Here is a 15,508-nt window from a genome sequence, read left to right on the forward strand (position 1 = left end):
AGCGTTTAGGATATATGTGTGTGGATGCCTAGTGTGTGTGAACATATGGAGGTTGTGTGAGGATGTGTGTCCACCGTGTGTGAGAACACGTGCGTGCTGGGTGAGCAAGTGTGCACATGGTATGTATGCGCTGTTTTCACTTTGTGAGGATGTGTGCACTGAGAAACTATCCTACGTGTATAACGCTTTGAGTGTGCGTACTGTGTGGGGACGTGTGTTTACATCGGTGTGTGCACGCTACGTGTAAGCAGCGTATGAGGACTATGTACACACCGGGTGTGCTTGCGCGCTGAGTGAAGACCGGTGTGCACGTCGAACGTGCGCGCGGTATGTGCGCGTGCTGTGAGAACTAGTGCACACGTTGCATGTGCATGCCGCGTGCTTGTGTTGTGTGAGGGTCAGTGTGCCCCTCGCTTGTGCACGCGGTGCGCGTGCGCGGCGTGAGAAACGGTGCGCACTTCGCACGTGCACGCCGAGTGCGCAAGCTGTGTGAGAAGGACGCGTGCGCGTGCGGACGCGCGCGGGTCCGGTGCGGCGCGGCGGCTGGGGCAGTGCGTCTGTGTGGTTCGCGCGTCCCTATGGAGCGCGGCGGTGGTTGCGGGGCTGGAGCGGGGACCGAGGGGGCTGCGCGGGGATCCCCTCTCCCTGGGAAGATGGCCGAGTCGGGTGCGGTGCGGACCTCGCCGCCCAACCACCGGCCTTCAGGTAGGGCCCCTGGGGTGCGGCGGACGCGTGGGGGCTTCAGGTCCCCCCAGGGGCGGGGCGGACCCGCCGTGGGCCGCGCAGGGTAGCGGCTCTGGAGCGCGCGGGGCGGGGACGCAGCGCGGTGCTGGGCTAAACGCCCTTCCCCCGGCTCCAGGTCGACTGGGTGCGGTACCCAGGGCCGCGTCGCTCGAGGTGCCAGTGGCAGGGTCCCCTCTCAGGTGGCCTGAGTGAGTGAGTGCACTCGGGGGTGGCTTAAGGTGGGTGGCAAGTATGTTTGCTGTGGGAAGCCTGGATGCCTCGCGGAGCAGCCGGCGTGGGGGGCGGGGGGCACTGGGGCAGGCCGAGCGGGCTCCGGGGGGTCTCCGGGGCCTGCGCTCCCGCCCACTGTGCGTCTTGGGAAATGCGCGCGAGCGGCAGCTGCAGCCCGCCGCGAAGGTGGCCGGCTTTCGTGCTTCGCGGCATCCCGGGGGCAGAACCGGTACGTCACCCACCTGCAGGCGGCGAACGGAGCGCGAGCCCCAGGCCGGTTTCCCCTGGCACCCGCAGGCGCTCCCGCAGGCCTCGGGTGCGTTGCCCAGGGGTCTGGTGGGGCCGCAGGCCCCCTCAAGTGGCAGTGCGACCACTGCATCTCCCAGCCCGCGAGGCTGCAACTGCTAGGAGCTGTGGACGGCTGGTCTCCGGACTGGCTGCCCCAAAATGAGCGAAGCAGGGGGAGATTTTGAGGACATTTGGTAGAATTTTAGATAAGCAGGTCTCATGTCTTCTGACGTTCTGTGAAGTGGTTGCAGGTAGTGCGGGGGTGTAAGCAACGTGGAAACCGATTTCATGCTGTTTTTTCCTGGCAACACCTTTTTTTTTTTTTTTTTAAGTTAATGTGACCTATTTTTAAAACATCTTTTTTACTGTAGTAGAACATGCATACCACAAAAGCGCACAGATGGTAAGTATGTGGCTAGAAGAATTATCACATAGTGAAGATATGAGTATTTTTTATGAGGTGAACCAAGGAAGGCAAAGAAGTCAAGGGAAATGTTCTTTAGTCACTTAAAACATGCTTTTCATGGTGGGTGGGAGATATTTTCTGATTGGGCCTTCATTCGCATCATTCACAGAAGGTGGTGGCTTAAATCTTCCCCAATTTGCGTTTTCAACATGCATTTTTTAAAGGCAGAATTTAACAAATATCACAGGTTAGTGTTATAAATACTATAAATATGTATACTTCTGTTTTCATCCTTTTTGCTTAATTTGAGAAACTCAGATGTGTCTGCTAGGGAAGCACCCACAACCCACCAACCCACCTACCCATCAGAATCAGCCTTGGGGGAGGGAGACCTAGTGGAAGAAAATATTGGAAAGGTTGTGGAAGCTCACAGTTTAAATTGGGAATTTAAATAATAGGTTATTTCCATGTTTTAAAGGCACGGAAATGCTATGGTTGTGCTTGCAATTTATCTGTGGGATTTAAATTTTTTGAAGGAACTTAGTAAGGAGGCATTCTTACTAAGTTCTAGTAGGAAACTTTATTATAGAACTATTTTAATGCACTCTCTACTGATATTAAGATTAGCTTAAAGCTGTTTCCCTTTATTTGGAATTGGAACCATGGAGAAAAGACGTGTGAAGGTTTAAAATATTACACTTACATGTATTACAGTGGTTGTGGAAAAATTGTGGAGTGTATCATTTAGGTACCAGGTAGTACGATGGTTTGCTCTTTCGAAGGCTTGGTGAGGCTAGGTACTTAGAAAAATAATGTCATCCTCAGAAAAATCTTGATTGTTGAGGTTTTATTATAATCCATCCTGGATACAGATCATTCTTGGTTGCCCGGAGGCCTCATCATTTGGGATCCATTCCTAATGAGATTCAACCTGCACATTTGGGGGTTATGAGTTGGTGAGTGGTTTTCCTAGGAGCTGTTGTAGAAGGTGGCACAGGAATACCTCTGGTTGTTTCTTTCAATGATAGGTTCTTCCAAAATTGAAATCCTATGTGTGTTCCCATTATCCAGCAGTGATGCTTTCTTTCTTTCCTTTTGTTTACTGCCAGGATGAAAGTCACCAAATAAACGGTTCCTTCTAGTTGCTTGTGTTATATGTACCATATAACTAACGACGAGCAAGCGCCTGTTGCTTGGATCTGCTTAAATACCTTTAGCCAGCAGATAGAATCACTGGATCTCAGCTGTCAGACTGCTTCAGTGTCACACAGGGTCTGTGCTTCGCTCAGCCTGAACTGCCCCCCTTTTCTCTTTTCCCTTTCCAGGATTCACCTTCTCTAGGCTCCTCTCCCTGAGAATTAAGGAACTTCCTCTTGTCTGTGCCTGCAGCATCTCCAGTGAAGCACTCTTATTCTGCCTGTGTTACATTAACCTTCCAGTTCCTCTCAGCAGATGTTCTTTGAGTGCCCACTGTAAGCAGGACCTGGTGCTGGTGGCTTCTGCCGTTGCTGAAGCTAAGGAGATTGAGTTCCAGAATGCCTGGGTGTGAATGCCACCTTGCCACTTTCCTGCGGTCTCAACTCAGGGAAGTCATTTGACATCTTTAGCTTCAGTTTTCTCATCTTTAAAATGGACTTAACAATACCTCTATGGGGAGATAGAAGCAGTGCTCTGAGGACGAAGGAACTAGTATCTGTAAAGCAGTGCCTGACACACGTACGTACTCAAGCTAGTTAGCAGTTATTTCCCATTATATCATTGCTTGAGAGCAAGGCCCGGATCTAGGTTATAGGTGCCTCTTTCAGTGCCACCTGGTACAGAGGATGGCTGCATGGTCATGCTACCCCTTTTCAGAGTTTCTGCACGCAGTAGATCTATAACTGATGTTTAACAATTGCATTATGCTAGAAATAGCTATACTGGGTTGAGAGCTCAGTAAATATTCATGAGTTAGATTAAAGAAGTGTGTTGGTGGGGTTTGTGATAGTGGATTTTTTTTAAGATTTTATTTTTAAGTAATCTCTATACCCAACAGGGGCCTTGAACTCATAACCCCGAGATCAAGAGTCACATGCTCTACTAAGCCAGCCAGGCGCCCCGTCATAGTGGAGTTACGGAGCATATTTTCTAAGGGCCTGTTGAGTTTTCTGGTGCATTTGATTGGTGAATATTGTTTATTGAGTTGAACTCGTTTGCCCACTGTTCCTTAATAAAGAGAGCATTGCTGTGAGGAAAGATGAGGTTCCTCATTGTCCTTCCACTTGCATATCTTCCATTTCCTGCCCTACATCGGGATAAAGTTAGGGTGCAGAACTCATCCACCTCTGAGGTCGGTCAATGAAGGCCTTAATCTCCTTTCCTGTCAGGAAGCATTTTTGCTTAAGAAGTTTTCCTCTTTTTAAAAGCCCCATGATTAGCAGAGCTCAGGTTGTGGCTTAAGCCAAAGGGAGACAGGTATGAGTGAGCTACACAGCTTTCAAGCAGTCATGCCACATGATCCTTTGGAATGGCAGAGTCTGTCCCCAGGGTAAACAGCTCCTAGCTGGCACTGGGTTCATTCGCTATCTGAAAATACCTGATTTTCCTCTTTTTGAAAAAAATTTTTTAAAAAATGTTTCATTTATTTTTGAGAGATCGTGAGCAGAAGCTGGGGAGGGACAGAGAGAGGGGAACGGAAGATCTGAAGCGGGCTCTCAGCTGATAGCAGCAAGCCCCATGCGGGGCTTGAACTCACAAACTGTGACATCATGACCTGAGAAGATGTCGGATGTTCAACCAGCTGAACCCCCCAGCTGCCCCTGCTTTTCCTTTTAATCCCAAATAGGCTGGCATCTTTCAGCCCCATACAACCCTATGGAATGCTTCTTGGTCTTTTGTCATTTACACCCTCTTCATTTTACCCTCCTCTTTACTATGCAGTAATAACTTCAGTGAGACAACATTAATATACTATACATTCACCCATTTAAAATGCACAATTTGGGGCACCTGGGTGGCTCAGTCCATTAGGCATCCAACTTCAGCTCAGGTCACGATCTTAACAGTTCCTGAGTTCAAGGCCCGCGTCCGGCTCTGTGCTGACAGCTCGGAGCCTGGAGCCTGTTTCGGATTCTGTCTCCTTCTCTCTCTGCCCCTCCCCTGCTTGCACTCTGTCTGCCTGTCTCTCTCTCTCTCTCCCTCCCAAAAATAAATAAACATTAAAAAAAATTAAAATGCACAATTCACTGGTTTTCAGTATTTTCACAAAGTTGTGCACCCATTACCACAATCAATTTTAGAACATTTTCATCATTCCGCAGAGAAGCCCCATAACAATTAGCAGTCATTCCATATTATCCCTTGCCACCTGCTTCCTAAGCACTGGCAGCCACCCATCTACCCTGTCTCTGTAGAGACCTCTAGGGTTCTGCCGTGGTGGTCTTCAGCCTTTGGAGCATACATATGTTCTTGCCCAGCAGTTCATGGGTAGGTCTTCATGTATCAGAGTTTTAGAAATCATTATTCTGTACTCTCCATCTTTCAGGTGTCCAATACTTGATTTCACCACAAAGCCTTGCCTTTTGGCATTCTATGCATTCTACTTCCCGGGGCCTGAAAGGCAGCAGAACCTGTATGTAGCCTCCCAGACAGCCTGCAGTTACACACTGCGCATACGTGTGTTCATTTTAGCTCCTCAGATGGTAACAGCTGGCAATTGTTGAGCAACTTCTGTGCCAAGCACCATTATAAGCACTTGTCATACCTTATTTTACTTTATTCCTCACATCCACTCTTTATACTTTTGTTTCCTGTTTTTTTTATCCTCATTTTAGAGATGTTTAAATTCTCTATTGGTATGTAACAAACCGCTCCAAACTTACTATTTCTCATGATTCTGGAGGTTAGTTGGACTCATTTGAGTGGTTCTGTTCTGTGTGGCGTCAGCGGGAGTCACAGTCAGCTGAGAGTTCGCTTGGGCATGAAGTGTCCAACATGGTCTGTCATGGGCCAGGTGTCTAATCACAGGGAGTCTTTCCTGGACTTCTCACAGCAAAGCAGCTGTGTTTCAAGAGTGAGGAAGCAGAAGTTGCCAGTTGTCGTAAGGCCTGGGCTTGAAAGTCCCAGAATGTCCCTTTTGCTGCATCCAGTGGTTAAAGCAAGTCACAAGGCCAGCCCAGATTGAAGGGGAGGGGAAATAGACTCTACTTCTTGATGTGAGGAGTGGCAAGCGCCTACTGGTAGAGGAGGAATCTCCATTTTTGGAGATTCTCTACTGCAACAGGTAAGTACTTTGAATGTAAGAGAGGTTAAGTAATTTGCTCAAGGTCATATGGTAAGTGGCAAGCCACTATGTTTGACTCCAGAATTAAGTATTCTTAACCTTCATGCCATTGTGCCTTTCCAGATAGATTATAACAAACTCCTTTAGCACGTGGACCGTGCCTCTCACATCTTCTGCACCCCTCTTGAGATCTACCTCAGTGCTATTGGTCCATATTTTTTTAAGGCTTTTGTGTGCCTTTTCCTTGGTACACAAGTTTTCTCCCCAGTGGTAATGAGAACCCACATTTCTTAGAATTTTAGTAAAAATTTTATTAGTTAAAATGCTTAGAGGAGGAGAGGTTCCATTTAACAGGATTTCTAGTTCCCCAGGTATTAACTCCCCACTCTTCCTGTGCCGGCCTTTATTGTAGGGCTCTGGAATATCTCCTTAGTATACTTCTATTTGGACACTGTTGGGTGTTACTTAGGATTGCAGTTCTTCGGTCATCACTCTGGAAGGCCCATGGAAGATTCTCTTATACTCTAAGCCAGTGTATCTCTAACTAATTTTGGCAGTTTGGTTGGGTTTTTTTTTCCTAATTTCCAATCTGTTATTGACTAATATCTTGGTAAAATACAATAAAAAAGATTTACTAGAAAAATTAAAAAAAAAACATGGAAAATACAACTCCTGATTTTTAATATTAGATTAGATATTAGATTCCAAGACATCAGTGGATATTAGATTACACTGTCACATTGCTCTAAATGTGTCTAAATGCATGCTCTCAATTTATGTCCTTATTGTGAGTGATGACAAACAGTAGGAAGACTGGCACCGGTCCACAGGCCACGCTCAGTAGCTCTGCCCTGGGCCAGCATTTCCTAAAGGGTATGGTACACAAGAGGATTTTAGGTTACTTGTGGATAAATTTATCTTTTCAATTTTAGGCTAATAGTTCTGTGGATTTTAAAAACTTTATTGTAAAAATGCAACTAGTACATCAAACTCTAATCAAACTGTAATTTCATGAATATTTTCAGAATGAGTAGAAAATGAAAACTTATTTTAAAGAAAAATACTAAGTAGTATAGGTTGATGCTGGTTAATACAAATAGAATGCTAGCCACACATGTAATCCTAAATTTTCTAATAGCTACATTTAAACAAGTAAAAATAAACAGGTGAAATTAATATAAAACAATTTATTTAACCCAGTATAACCAAAATATGATCATTTCAACATGTAATTAATATAAAGAATTATTAATAGGAAATTTCACAATCTGTTCTTTGCACTGAGTCTTCCAAAACCAGTATATATTATGTACTTCCAGGACATCTTCATTTGGACTAGTCACATTTCAGGTGCTCAGTAAGCAACTTTGGTTAGTTGCTAGCATATTAGACAGCAGTCACTGATGTCGAACATTTCCATCATGGCAGAAAGTTCTTTTGGTCTAGGAATGAGACCACAGTCCCATAGGGCATGGCGGTATTGAGTGCTGTGGAGGGTGGTATGAAGAGCAGAATATGTGCTGTGGTATTCAGTCCAGCAGGGGAGGGCTTAGTGGAAATGGAAGGATACTTTGATACAAATGGTCTCCCCTACAATGAGGCCAAACAGGCTTGATCCCCAGGCTCTTGAAGGAAGAAGTTGCTTTTGCATTCCCCAGTGTGGGCAAGATTGTCGTCATGGGGACTTGACAGGCTGTGGAAAGAGGGTAAGCTTGACTTTATGGTAATTGTTGAGCTGTTATCCATGGAAAGCGTGGTATAATATTGATAGAAAGGTGGGAGGAGACAGCAGTGTTAACCGGCTCAGGGTCTCCGAGGTTCAGTGCTGGGGTCAAGTGGGGAATCCTCTCTGCTGGGTGGGATTTGCTGAGCTGCATTGGGATGGGTTCTGTGAGGTCAGATCTGGTCATTTCCCCCCAGAGTTGGTATTGTACCTTCCTAGCACTTGTTTACAGAAACTGTTGATGAGCAACAAGTTCCTGCTGGTTCACAGGACAGACTCTGGGCACCACATTTTTGGGTAGTTCCAGTGAATTCTTGGGCTGGTCCCACCTCCTGTGTCCTGGGTTTGATTATGTGAGAAAGCTGGCACTGATTATAAAGGGACTTAGTTGGGCAGAGCCAGTTAGCCAGCATTCACTTGCAGGGCCTGTGGGACAAGTCCTTGCCCAGGCTGAGTTGTCTTTCTCCTGAGCAGTTGGTCTTTGTCTACCTTTGACACCAAGTCTTTAAGAATTAACTATTAGCTTAGCAAGTCTACCAGCGTGGAACCCCAGTTGCTGTGGTAGGTATATTGGATAAGCTTCCTTCTTGTTTTTTTTAAAATGTTTATTATTTTGAGGTGGCGGGTGGGGGGGGGGGGCGGGGGCGGAGAGAACATGTGAGCAGAGGAGGGACAGAGAGAAGGAGAGAGAGAATCCCAAGCAGGCTACACACTGTCAACACAGAGCCGTATGTAACTTTCTTCTTAGCTCCATTTTTCTATCTTTACTCTTGTTTTTCTTTTTCTCACTCACTTTTTATATTTATTTCTGCTCTATTTTATATAAGCAGAAGGAGAAAGAGAAAGAGGGCATAAATGAATACCTGAAATTAATAAGTACAGAGCAGGAAATGCCCCTGTAGCTTGTGTCTTTTACCAGGCACCTAAAGCCCTTAATTAAGCAGTGCTTTGTACCCGTTTCACAACAGCACCTTAATATGTGCCCTTAACTTGAAACAACCATCTGAATTGTAAACTAGACAAAACAGGATTCTCTTGGACTTATTTTTTACCCCCTACCCCCAAGATTCCTGTCCTCTTTCATGAGCACCCAGGCATGCATTCTGCTTGCTAGAAGGAACCATCCTTGTGCATGGGAGTAGTGTGAGTTTTTGCTCTTTTCTATCTTAATTGTGTGTGTTGGGTTCTCTTGAGCCCCAGTGAAGGGTGACAGTTGGTGGTGAAATATTATGACAGCCTTCAGTAGAAGCTTTACTTCCACTTGGATAATTACCAATTATCCCCCCAGTGGAGGTATGTGTCATGAACAAAATTTAGGTGATCATTTTCATTAGTTAGGTAACCAATATTATTTAAGCTGTTTTAGTTACATCCTCAGACTAAAAACTCTCTTTACAAAACTACTGATTCTGATTGCAGTCTTATTACTGCAAAACATGTCTCTGCTCTCCTCTTTTTCCCTTCTCACCCACCTAAATTTCTATTTCATTTGATTTTGTTTTTGTCAGTCATGAATTATTTCTAAAGAATAATTGCTGCTTATTAATGGTCCATTAATTTCCACATATTCCTAATCTTCTGGAATGAGATTAGCTCTTTGTATAGAAGAACAGTTAAGAGAGCAGAATGTGGACTGTTTCACTGTACCCTGTTAGCTTTCATTTTTCTTCATTATTTTTTTACTTCCTCTCAGTTTTGACTGAAGGACCTTTGATTGGTGCCTTTCTACTAAGGAGTGCTGAATGTCCTTTTTGATACCTAATTTCATCTTCATTAGTTAAAAATTAAAAGGATTCTTTCCACTTTGGTGTGTAAAGATGATTTCAGCGTGAATACCTCTTATAATCAGACCAATTCAAGCAGGAGATACCATGCATGAGGACCAGCGCTGTCTAATAGAAGTTTCCGGGAGGATGGAAATGTTCTATGTCTGTTCCATATGGTAGCCACCAGTCATCATGTGGCTGTGGAGCCCTGAGGAACTGAGTTTTTAATTGTATTTGATTTTAGATAATTTAAATTTAATACATTTCTTAAGTTTAATTTATTTATTTTGAGAGAGAGAGGAGCATGAGCAGAGGAGGGACAGAGAGAGAAGAGAGAGACAATTCCAAGCAGGTTCCACACTGTCAGTGCAGAGCCCAGTGTGGGGCCCAGTCTTCCGAACCTTGAGATCATGACCTGAGCCGAAATCAAGAGTCAGACATGCAACTTACAGAGCTACCCAGGCACCCTTTTAATTTAAATTTAAATAGACACACATGGTAGTGACTCTTGAATTGGACTGTACAGTTAACAAACTGTTGACTAACCTTGCCAGATTAGGATCAGAAATTAGGAATAAGTTTTAGGCCTCAAACAAGTTAATTCAAACCCATCTATTCTTGGTTTCTCCTCTACAAGTTCTGATATTTGGCCCTTGTCATTCAGCCACTCTCAGGTGTGCACAGGCCATCAAGAACAGAACCCAGCAGTTATCTCTGTTGTTCATATCAGATCTGTAGGTCCTTGATGGAATCTACTAGCCAAGACTTATGTCTGGCTCCTGGTGGCCCTGGGGTGTCCATGGTCAGCCAACTCCTCTCTGTCCCTGCCTCAGTTTTGGTTGCACAATTTGGTTGGAGGATAAATTGGATTGACTCACAAGGCATTACCAAACCATTTGATGAAACCATTAGCTGCACAGGATTTGGTTGGGCTGTGGGGAGAACTTTTCTAGTGACAGATTGGCAGAGACTGAAACTATTAGCCTAGGCCAGAGAACCCTGTGGTGGAAGGTAAGGTTGGTGAGGGCATTTGGAGGGCATTGGGCACCACAGCCAAATGAGTCATGTTCCCTCTTCTTTAGGACATACTCACCAAAGCAGATAAGCCTCAGCTCTCTCATTCCAGCTTGTTGTTTACAAACCGTGGCCTCAGGTGTGGGCCCATGAGAAGACCTTAGTTGCTTGTCTGTCAGATGGTATGCTAGGAAATCCGACTGGTGCTTTCCAACTCTTGAGCTACTGTGATCCTCCACTGCTGGATCAGGAGGGAGGGGGTAGGGTAGTTTGGTTTTCACCCTTGTGTTATGAGGATCACCAGTCAAAAAGGCTTAGAGCCAACAGACTTACCAGCCTTCTCCTTTCCCTCCTCCATTACAACCAGGTAGGGAGTTCTGCCTCCTTCGTCTCTTATGATCCCATTCCTATTGTCTGGGTCAAACCTGTCATCTGGGGCCTGACCATTATTACAAGAGCCTTGGGGGCGGGGGGTCTCTGTTCCTCTATCCAGGTCATCATCCTGTCATGGATCTATCTTGTGTCTCTCTTACTTAACTTCCTCTGACATCTGCCTAGCGTGTGTACAGTCCAAACTGCTGATAGGGTTTCCCAGACATGTTGGGATGGGGCTCCCACTTATCACTCCAGCCCTTCTCTCTGGCCAGTGACCACCTGCAGCTTGTAGTATCCAGCACACTCTATACACGCTTGCTCCTCCCTGCCCATGGGCATGCTCTTCCAGTGCCCAGAATTCCCTTCCTCTCTCTATCTGCCATTCATCCTTGAGTATTTGGCCCACACCTCACCTCTTCCCTGAAGCCTTCTCTGACTACACACTTTTGGTGGATTTTTCTTTTCCATTGCCATTACATTCTTGATAATGCTAATGCAGGTGAATCAGATCACATGCAAATAAACTTGGGACTGGCATTTGGAAACTAAAGTACATACATCTTAAGCATACAGTGTGATGAATGTTTGCTTATGCACCTGTGTAACCACCCAAATCAAAAAACAATATTTCCAGCACCCAGAAAGCTTCTTCCCGCGTCTTCCTAGGCATTAGCACCCCCCCCAGAGGTAACCATTGTTCTCACCTCTTTTCACTGTAGTTTAGTTTTCTTGTTTTTGAACTTTATTAAAATGGATTCATGTAGCATGTCCATTTTTATTGTGACAAAATATAGATAACATAAAACTCACTATTTTAGCAGTTTTTTAATTTGCTTAAGATTTTTTTAATGTTTATTTCTGAGAGAGAGAAAACAGAACGGGAGTGGGGGAGGGGCAGAGAGAGAGGATGACACAGAATCCGAAGCAGGCTCCAGTCTCTGAGCTGTCAGCACAGAGCCCGATGTGGGGCTTGAACTCAGAAACCATCAGATCATGACCTGAACCGAAGTCAGTGCTCAACTGACTCAGCCACTCAGGCACCCCAAGTTGTTTTTTTTTTTAATTCAAATTTGAGTTAGTTAACCTACAATGTAGTCTCGGCTTCAGGAGTAGAACCCAGTGATTCATCCCTTACATATGACATCCAGTGCTCATCACAACAAGTGCCCTCCTTAATGCCCATCACCCATTGAACCCATCCCCCCACTTCCCCTCCAGGAACCCTCAGTTTACTCTCTGTATTTAAGAATCTGCTATGGTTTGCTTCCCTCTCTTTTTTATCTTATTTTTCCTTCCCTTCCCCTATGGTCATCTGTTAAGTTTCTTAAATTCCACCTATGAGTGAAATCATATGATTTCTGTCTTTCTCTGACTGATTTCACTTAGCATAATACCCTCCAGTTCCATCCACGTTGTTGTTGTAAATGGCAAGATTTCATTCTTTTTCATCGCCATTGTGTATATATACCACATCTTCTTTATCCATTCATCAGTTGATGGACATTTGGGCTCTTCCCATGATTTGGCTATTGTTGATAACCGCTGTATTTTAGCAGTTTTTATGTTCATTGGCATTAAGGATATTCACATTGTTGTGCACCCATCACTGCCATCCATCTCCAGGAACTTTTCATCAAGTATATACTTTTTGGTGTCTGTTTTTTTTTTTCACTCAGTGTTATAAGATTCACCCGTGTTGTAGATATCAGCAGTTTATTTCTTTTTATTTCTGAGTAGTATTCCATAGTGTGACTGTACTATAGTTTGTTTTGTCCTTTCTCTTGTTAATGGACAGTCGGGCTTTTTCCAGCTTTTTATTCTTTTGACTAAAACTACTGTGAACCTACCGGTACCCATCTCTTGGTGCCCATACAAATGCATTTCTTTTAATTTTTTGTTTAACATTTATTTATTTTTGAGAGACAGAGGCAGAGCATGAGCAGGGGAGGGGGAGAGAGAGACACACACAGAATCCAAAGGAGGCTCCAGGCTCTGAGCTCTTTGTTAGCATAGAGCCCGACATGGGGCCTGAACTCACAAACCGCAAGACCATGACCTGAGCTGAAGTCAGACGTTCAACCGACTGAGCCACCCAGGCACCCCCATACAAATGCACTTCTATTGCTTATATACCTAGGAGTAGAATTGCTGGATCGTAAGGTAGGCATATGTTCAGCTTTAGCAGACAGTGCCAAATTGTTTTCCAAACAGTTGGAAGTAGTTTCCTATTGTGGTTATAACAATTTATCACAAATGTAATGGCTTGTAGAAACATGAATTTATTATCTTATAATTCTGGAAGTCAGAAGTCCTAAAATATGTGTCACTAGAACCTTTCTGGAGGCTTCAGGGCAAGAACCCATTTCCTTGCCTTCTACAGCTTCTAGAAGCTGTCTGCATTCTTTGGCTTGTGACTCCTTCCTCTGTCATCAGGGCCAGCAGCATAGCATCTTCCAATATCCCTCTCCAACTTCTGGTTCCATTGTCACATTTCCTCTCTCTCACCTTCACTCTCCTGCCTCCCTTGTGATTGCACTGGACCCACCTGGAAAATCCTGGCTAATCTCTCCATCTCCAGAGCCTTAACCTAATCACATCTGCAAAGGCCTATTTGTTAAATAAGGCAACATTTTCACAGATTCCAGGGATTAGAAGTGGACACCTCAACAGGGATGAGGGGGAGGGCATTATTCTGCCTACATGGTAGAATGGTACATGGGTGTACTATTTTACATTCCCATCAGTAAAGCATGATCCTCCACATCTTTGTCAGCACTTGGTATTGCCAGTCTTTTTAATTTTAGCCATTCTGGTTTGAATGTGGGGTACATCCACAGCTACCACCTCCAGGCAGTGTGTCCTCCTTTGCTCTGGTACAGCTTTCTTGCAGCTTATCCATATTTAAATATTTGTTTACGTGCTTCTGTCTTGGCCAGACCACACATCCTTCATGAGGCAGGTAGTAGCTGGTTCAATAAATCCTCCTTGGATGATAAATGACAGAGGGCATTTTTCAACAGAAGTGAGCAGAGCTAAAGAAAATGAAAGTAATGAAAGCCTGCGCATATAGTCCCATCTCTGGCTTGAAGTAGGGTTTCTCCCAAATGAAAAATAGGACCGGAGCAAAGAACCTGGTTTCTAGCTTCTGCATGCTGTTGTCTTTCCCAAGATAGTTAATCTATAAGTCAGTAATGCTCTAGAAGGAGATGTAGACTTCAACTCCTGAGGGCGTTGGTTGGACATGACTTCACCTTAATATGTAAATGAGAGGAGAGTGCAGTTCTGGCAGGCAGGCTTCTGGAGAGTCTGATCTTGGACCTTTTACAGCATCTGAAGTTTTTTCCTTTTCCCTAGATTCTGCTCCAGTATAGCAACACACTGCAGCTTCTGGCTTGCAGAAGGAAGGACTAGAAGGTGAGTAGGGTTTCTCGATTGCAAGGAATGTAGCGTGTGTAGACTTAAACCCACTTTGAAGACTTGAGGCTGGAATTTCTGAGGAAGGTGAAGCCAGAGTAGAAAAGAATTTCGAATTCCCCCAGACACAGAGTGGTGGGTGCAAATGTCTTGGCACTAGAGAGAGAAACCTGGAAGAAGGAATTAGTATTAGACAAAAGGCAGACAGGATTGTGGCTTTCTTTAGGAACATCCTGATGTGAGTAACCACTTTCTGTGTTCTAGTTTGTTCCCTAGTCTACTTTGCTGGGCAAAACACCTGGTTTCATGAGGGCTATAAGGTTTCAAGGCCTCAATCTTATCTTTCCAGGCCACTGAGGTGTTGGCAGAATTCCTGCAGCTTGGCATTACTTTGACCCTCTGGGGTGTGGCATGTGTGAGAGAAACCTTGCCATCCCATGTGGCAGAGGACTTCTTTGGCCCTGAAGAGAAAACTTCTCTGTTCGACAAGACCTGGATGGTCAGTATTTATTTAGATCATAAAGGAGTTGGTCTTTTGAGAAAAATACTAGCTCAGTGTCCGAGTTACTATGTTGGGCTTATGCTGGGGTTATTGGTCCCTATTTAGACATGCTGACAATGTTACAGCTTTAGTGATTTGAGTAAGTACGCACGTGATTCACAGGCTGATCTGCAGACAAGCCAGCTGTGGCAGAATGGAGGCATGCCTGGGCCTTGGGTGATGTGGCCGACACACACACCAGGAGGGTTGGGATAGGCTCAACAGGGCTGTGCCTATGTTTATAGTGTTCCAATGACTTCCTGGATGTTCTCTCTTTTCTACCTGGTGTATTCAAGTTGTGGAGAAGTCATATGTCTGTATTCCTGGCTTTTTGGAATTCTCCTTGTGGACTCCAGGTCTGGAGGGGATCTTGAGGGAGAATGTGGGGTGCTGCCGCCTGTAAGCAGGTGCATGTTAACTTTTTCTAGGACAGACAGTGGATCTTTGCTCCACATTCTCTGAGGCTGGCAGGGCACCCTTTACTTCCTAGGTCAAGAAGTCCTTTATGTTCATACAAGGCATCTCTCCTCTAAATGCCTCCCCTCTTGCTGTGTCCTTTGTGGACAGGCAGAACAACCACACAGCATCATTTTGACAAAACTTTCCAGTCTCCATAAAGAGACCTGGGACCTTCTGTGGGGCCCAGTTCCTTAACCTTCTTGACATGACTTTTTGTTTGGTGTTTACTCCTGTGGCATTGGTGTTTTCCTTCTCTCTTTGTACAAATTACTCGTAGAGTAGCCTTTTCACCTCTTTATTCAGTTAA

General features: G+C 44.8%; 1 protein-coding gene across 12 annotated transcripts in view; it reads left to right on the forward strand.

Annotated features, from left to right (window-relative positions):
• Positions 1-463: 463 nt before the first annotated feature.
• MAP7D2 (MAP7 domain containing 2) overlaps positions 464-15,508 on the forward strand; it is a 112,708-nt gene continuing 97,663 nt past the window's right edge. For 2 of the 12 annotated variants that reach the window (XM_081793680.1, XM_081793683.1), the window contains exon 1: positions 470-705. In XM_081793680.1, the coding sequence (XP_081649806.1) occupies positions 579-705 (127 nt within the window). In that variant the 5' untranslated portion in view covers positions 470-578. Of the gene's footprint in view, positions 706-856; positions 963-14,141; positions 14,202-14,550; positions 14,701-15,508 lie in introns of those variants that run through there. The other 10 variants (XM_081793685.1, XM_081793686.1, XM_081793687.1 and 7 more) reach the window with 10 other exon arrangements.

Source organism: Panthera onca, chromosome X, assembly GCF_046562875.1.
Source record: "Panthera onca isolate mPanOnc1 chromosome X, mPanOnc1 haplotype 2, whole genome shotgun sequence".
NCBI lineage: Eukaryota > Metazoa > Chordata > Mammalia > Carnivora > Felidae > Panthera > Panthera onca.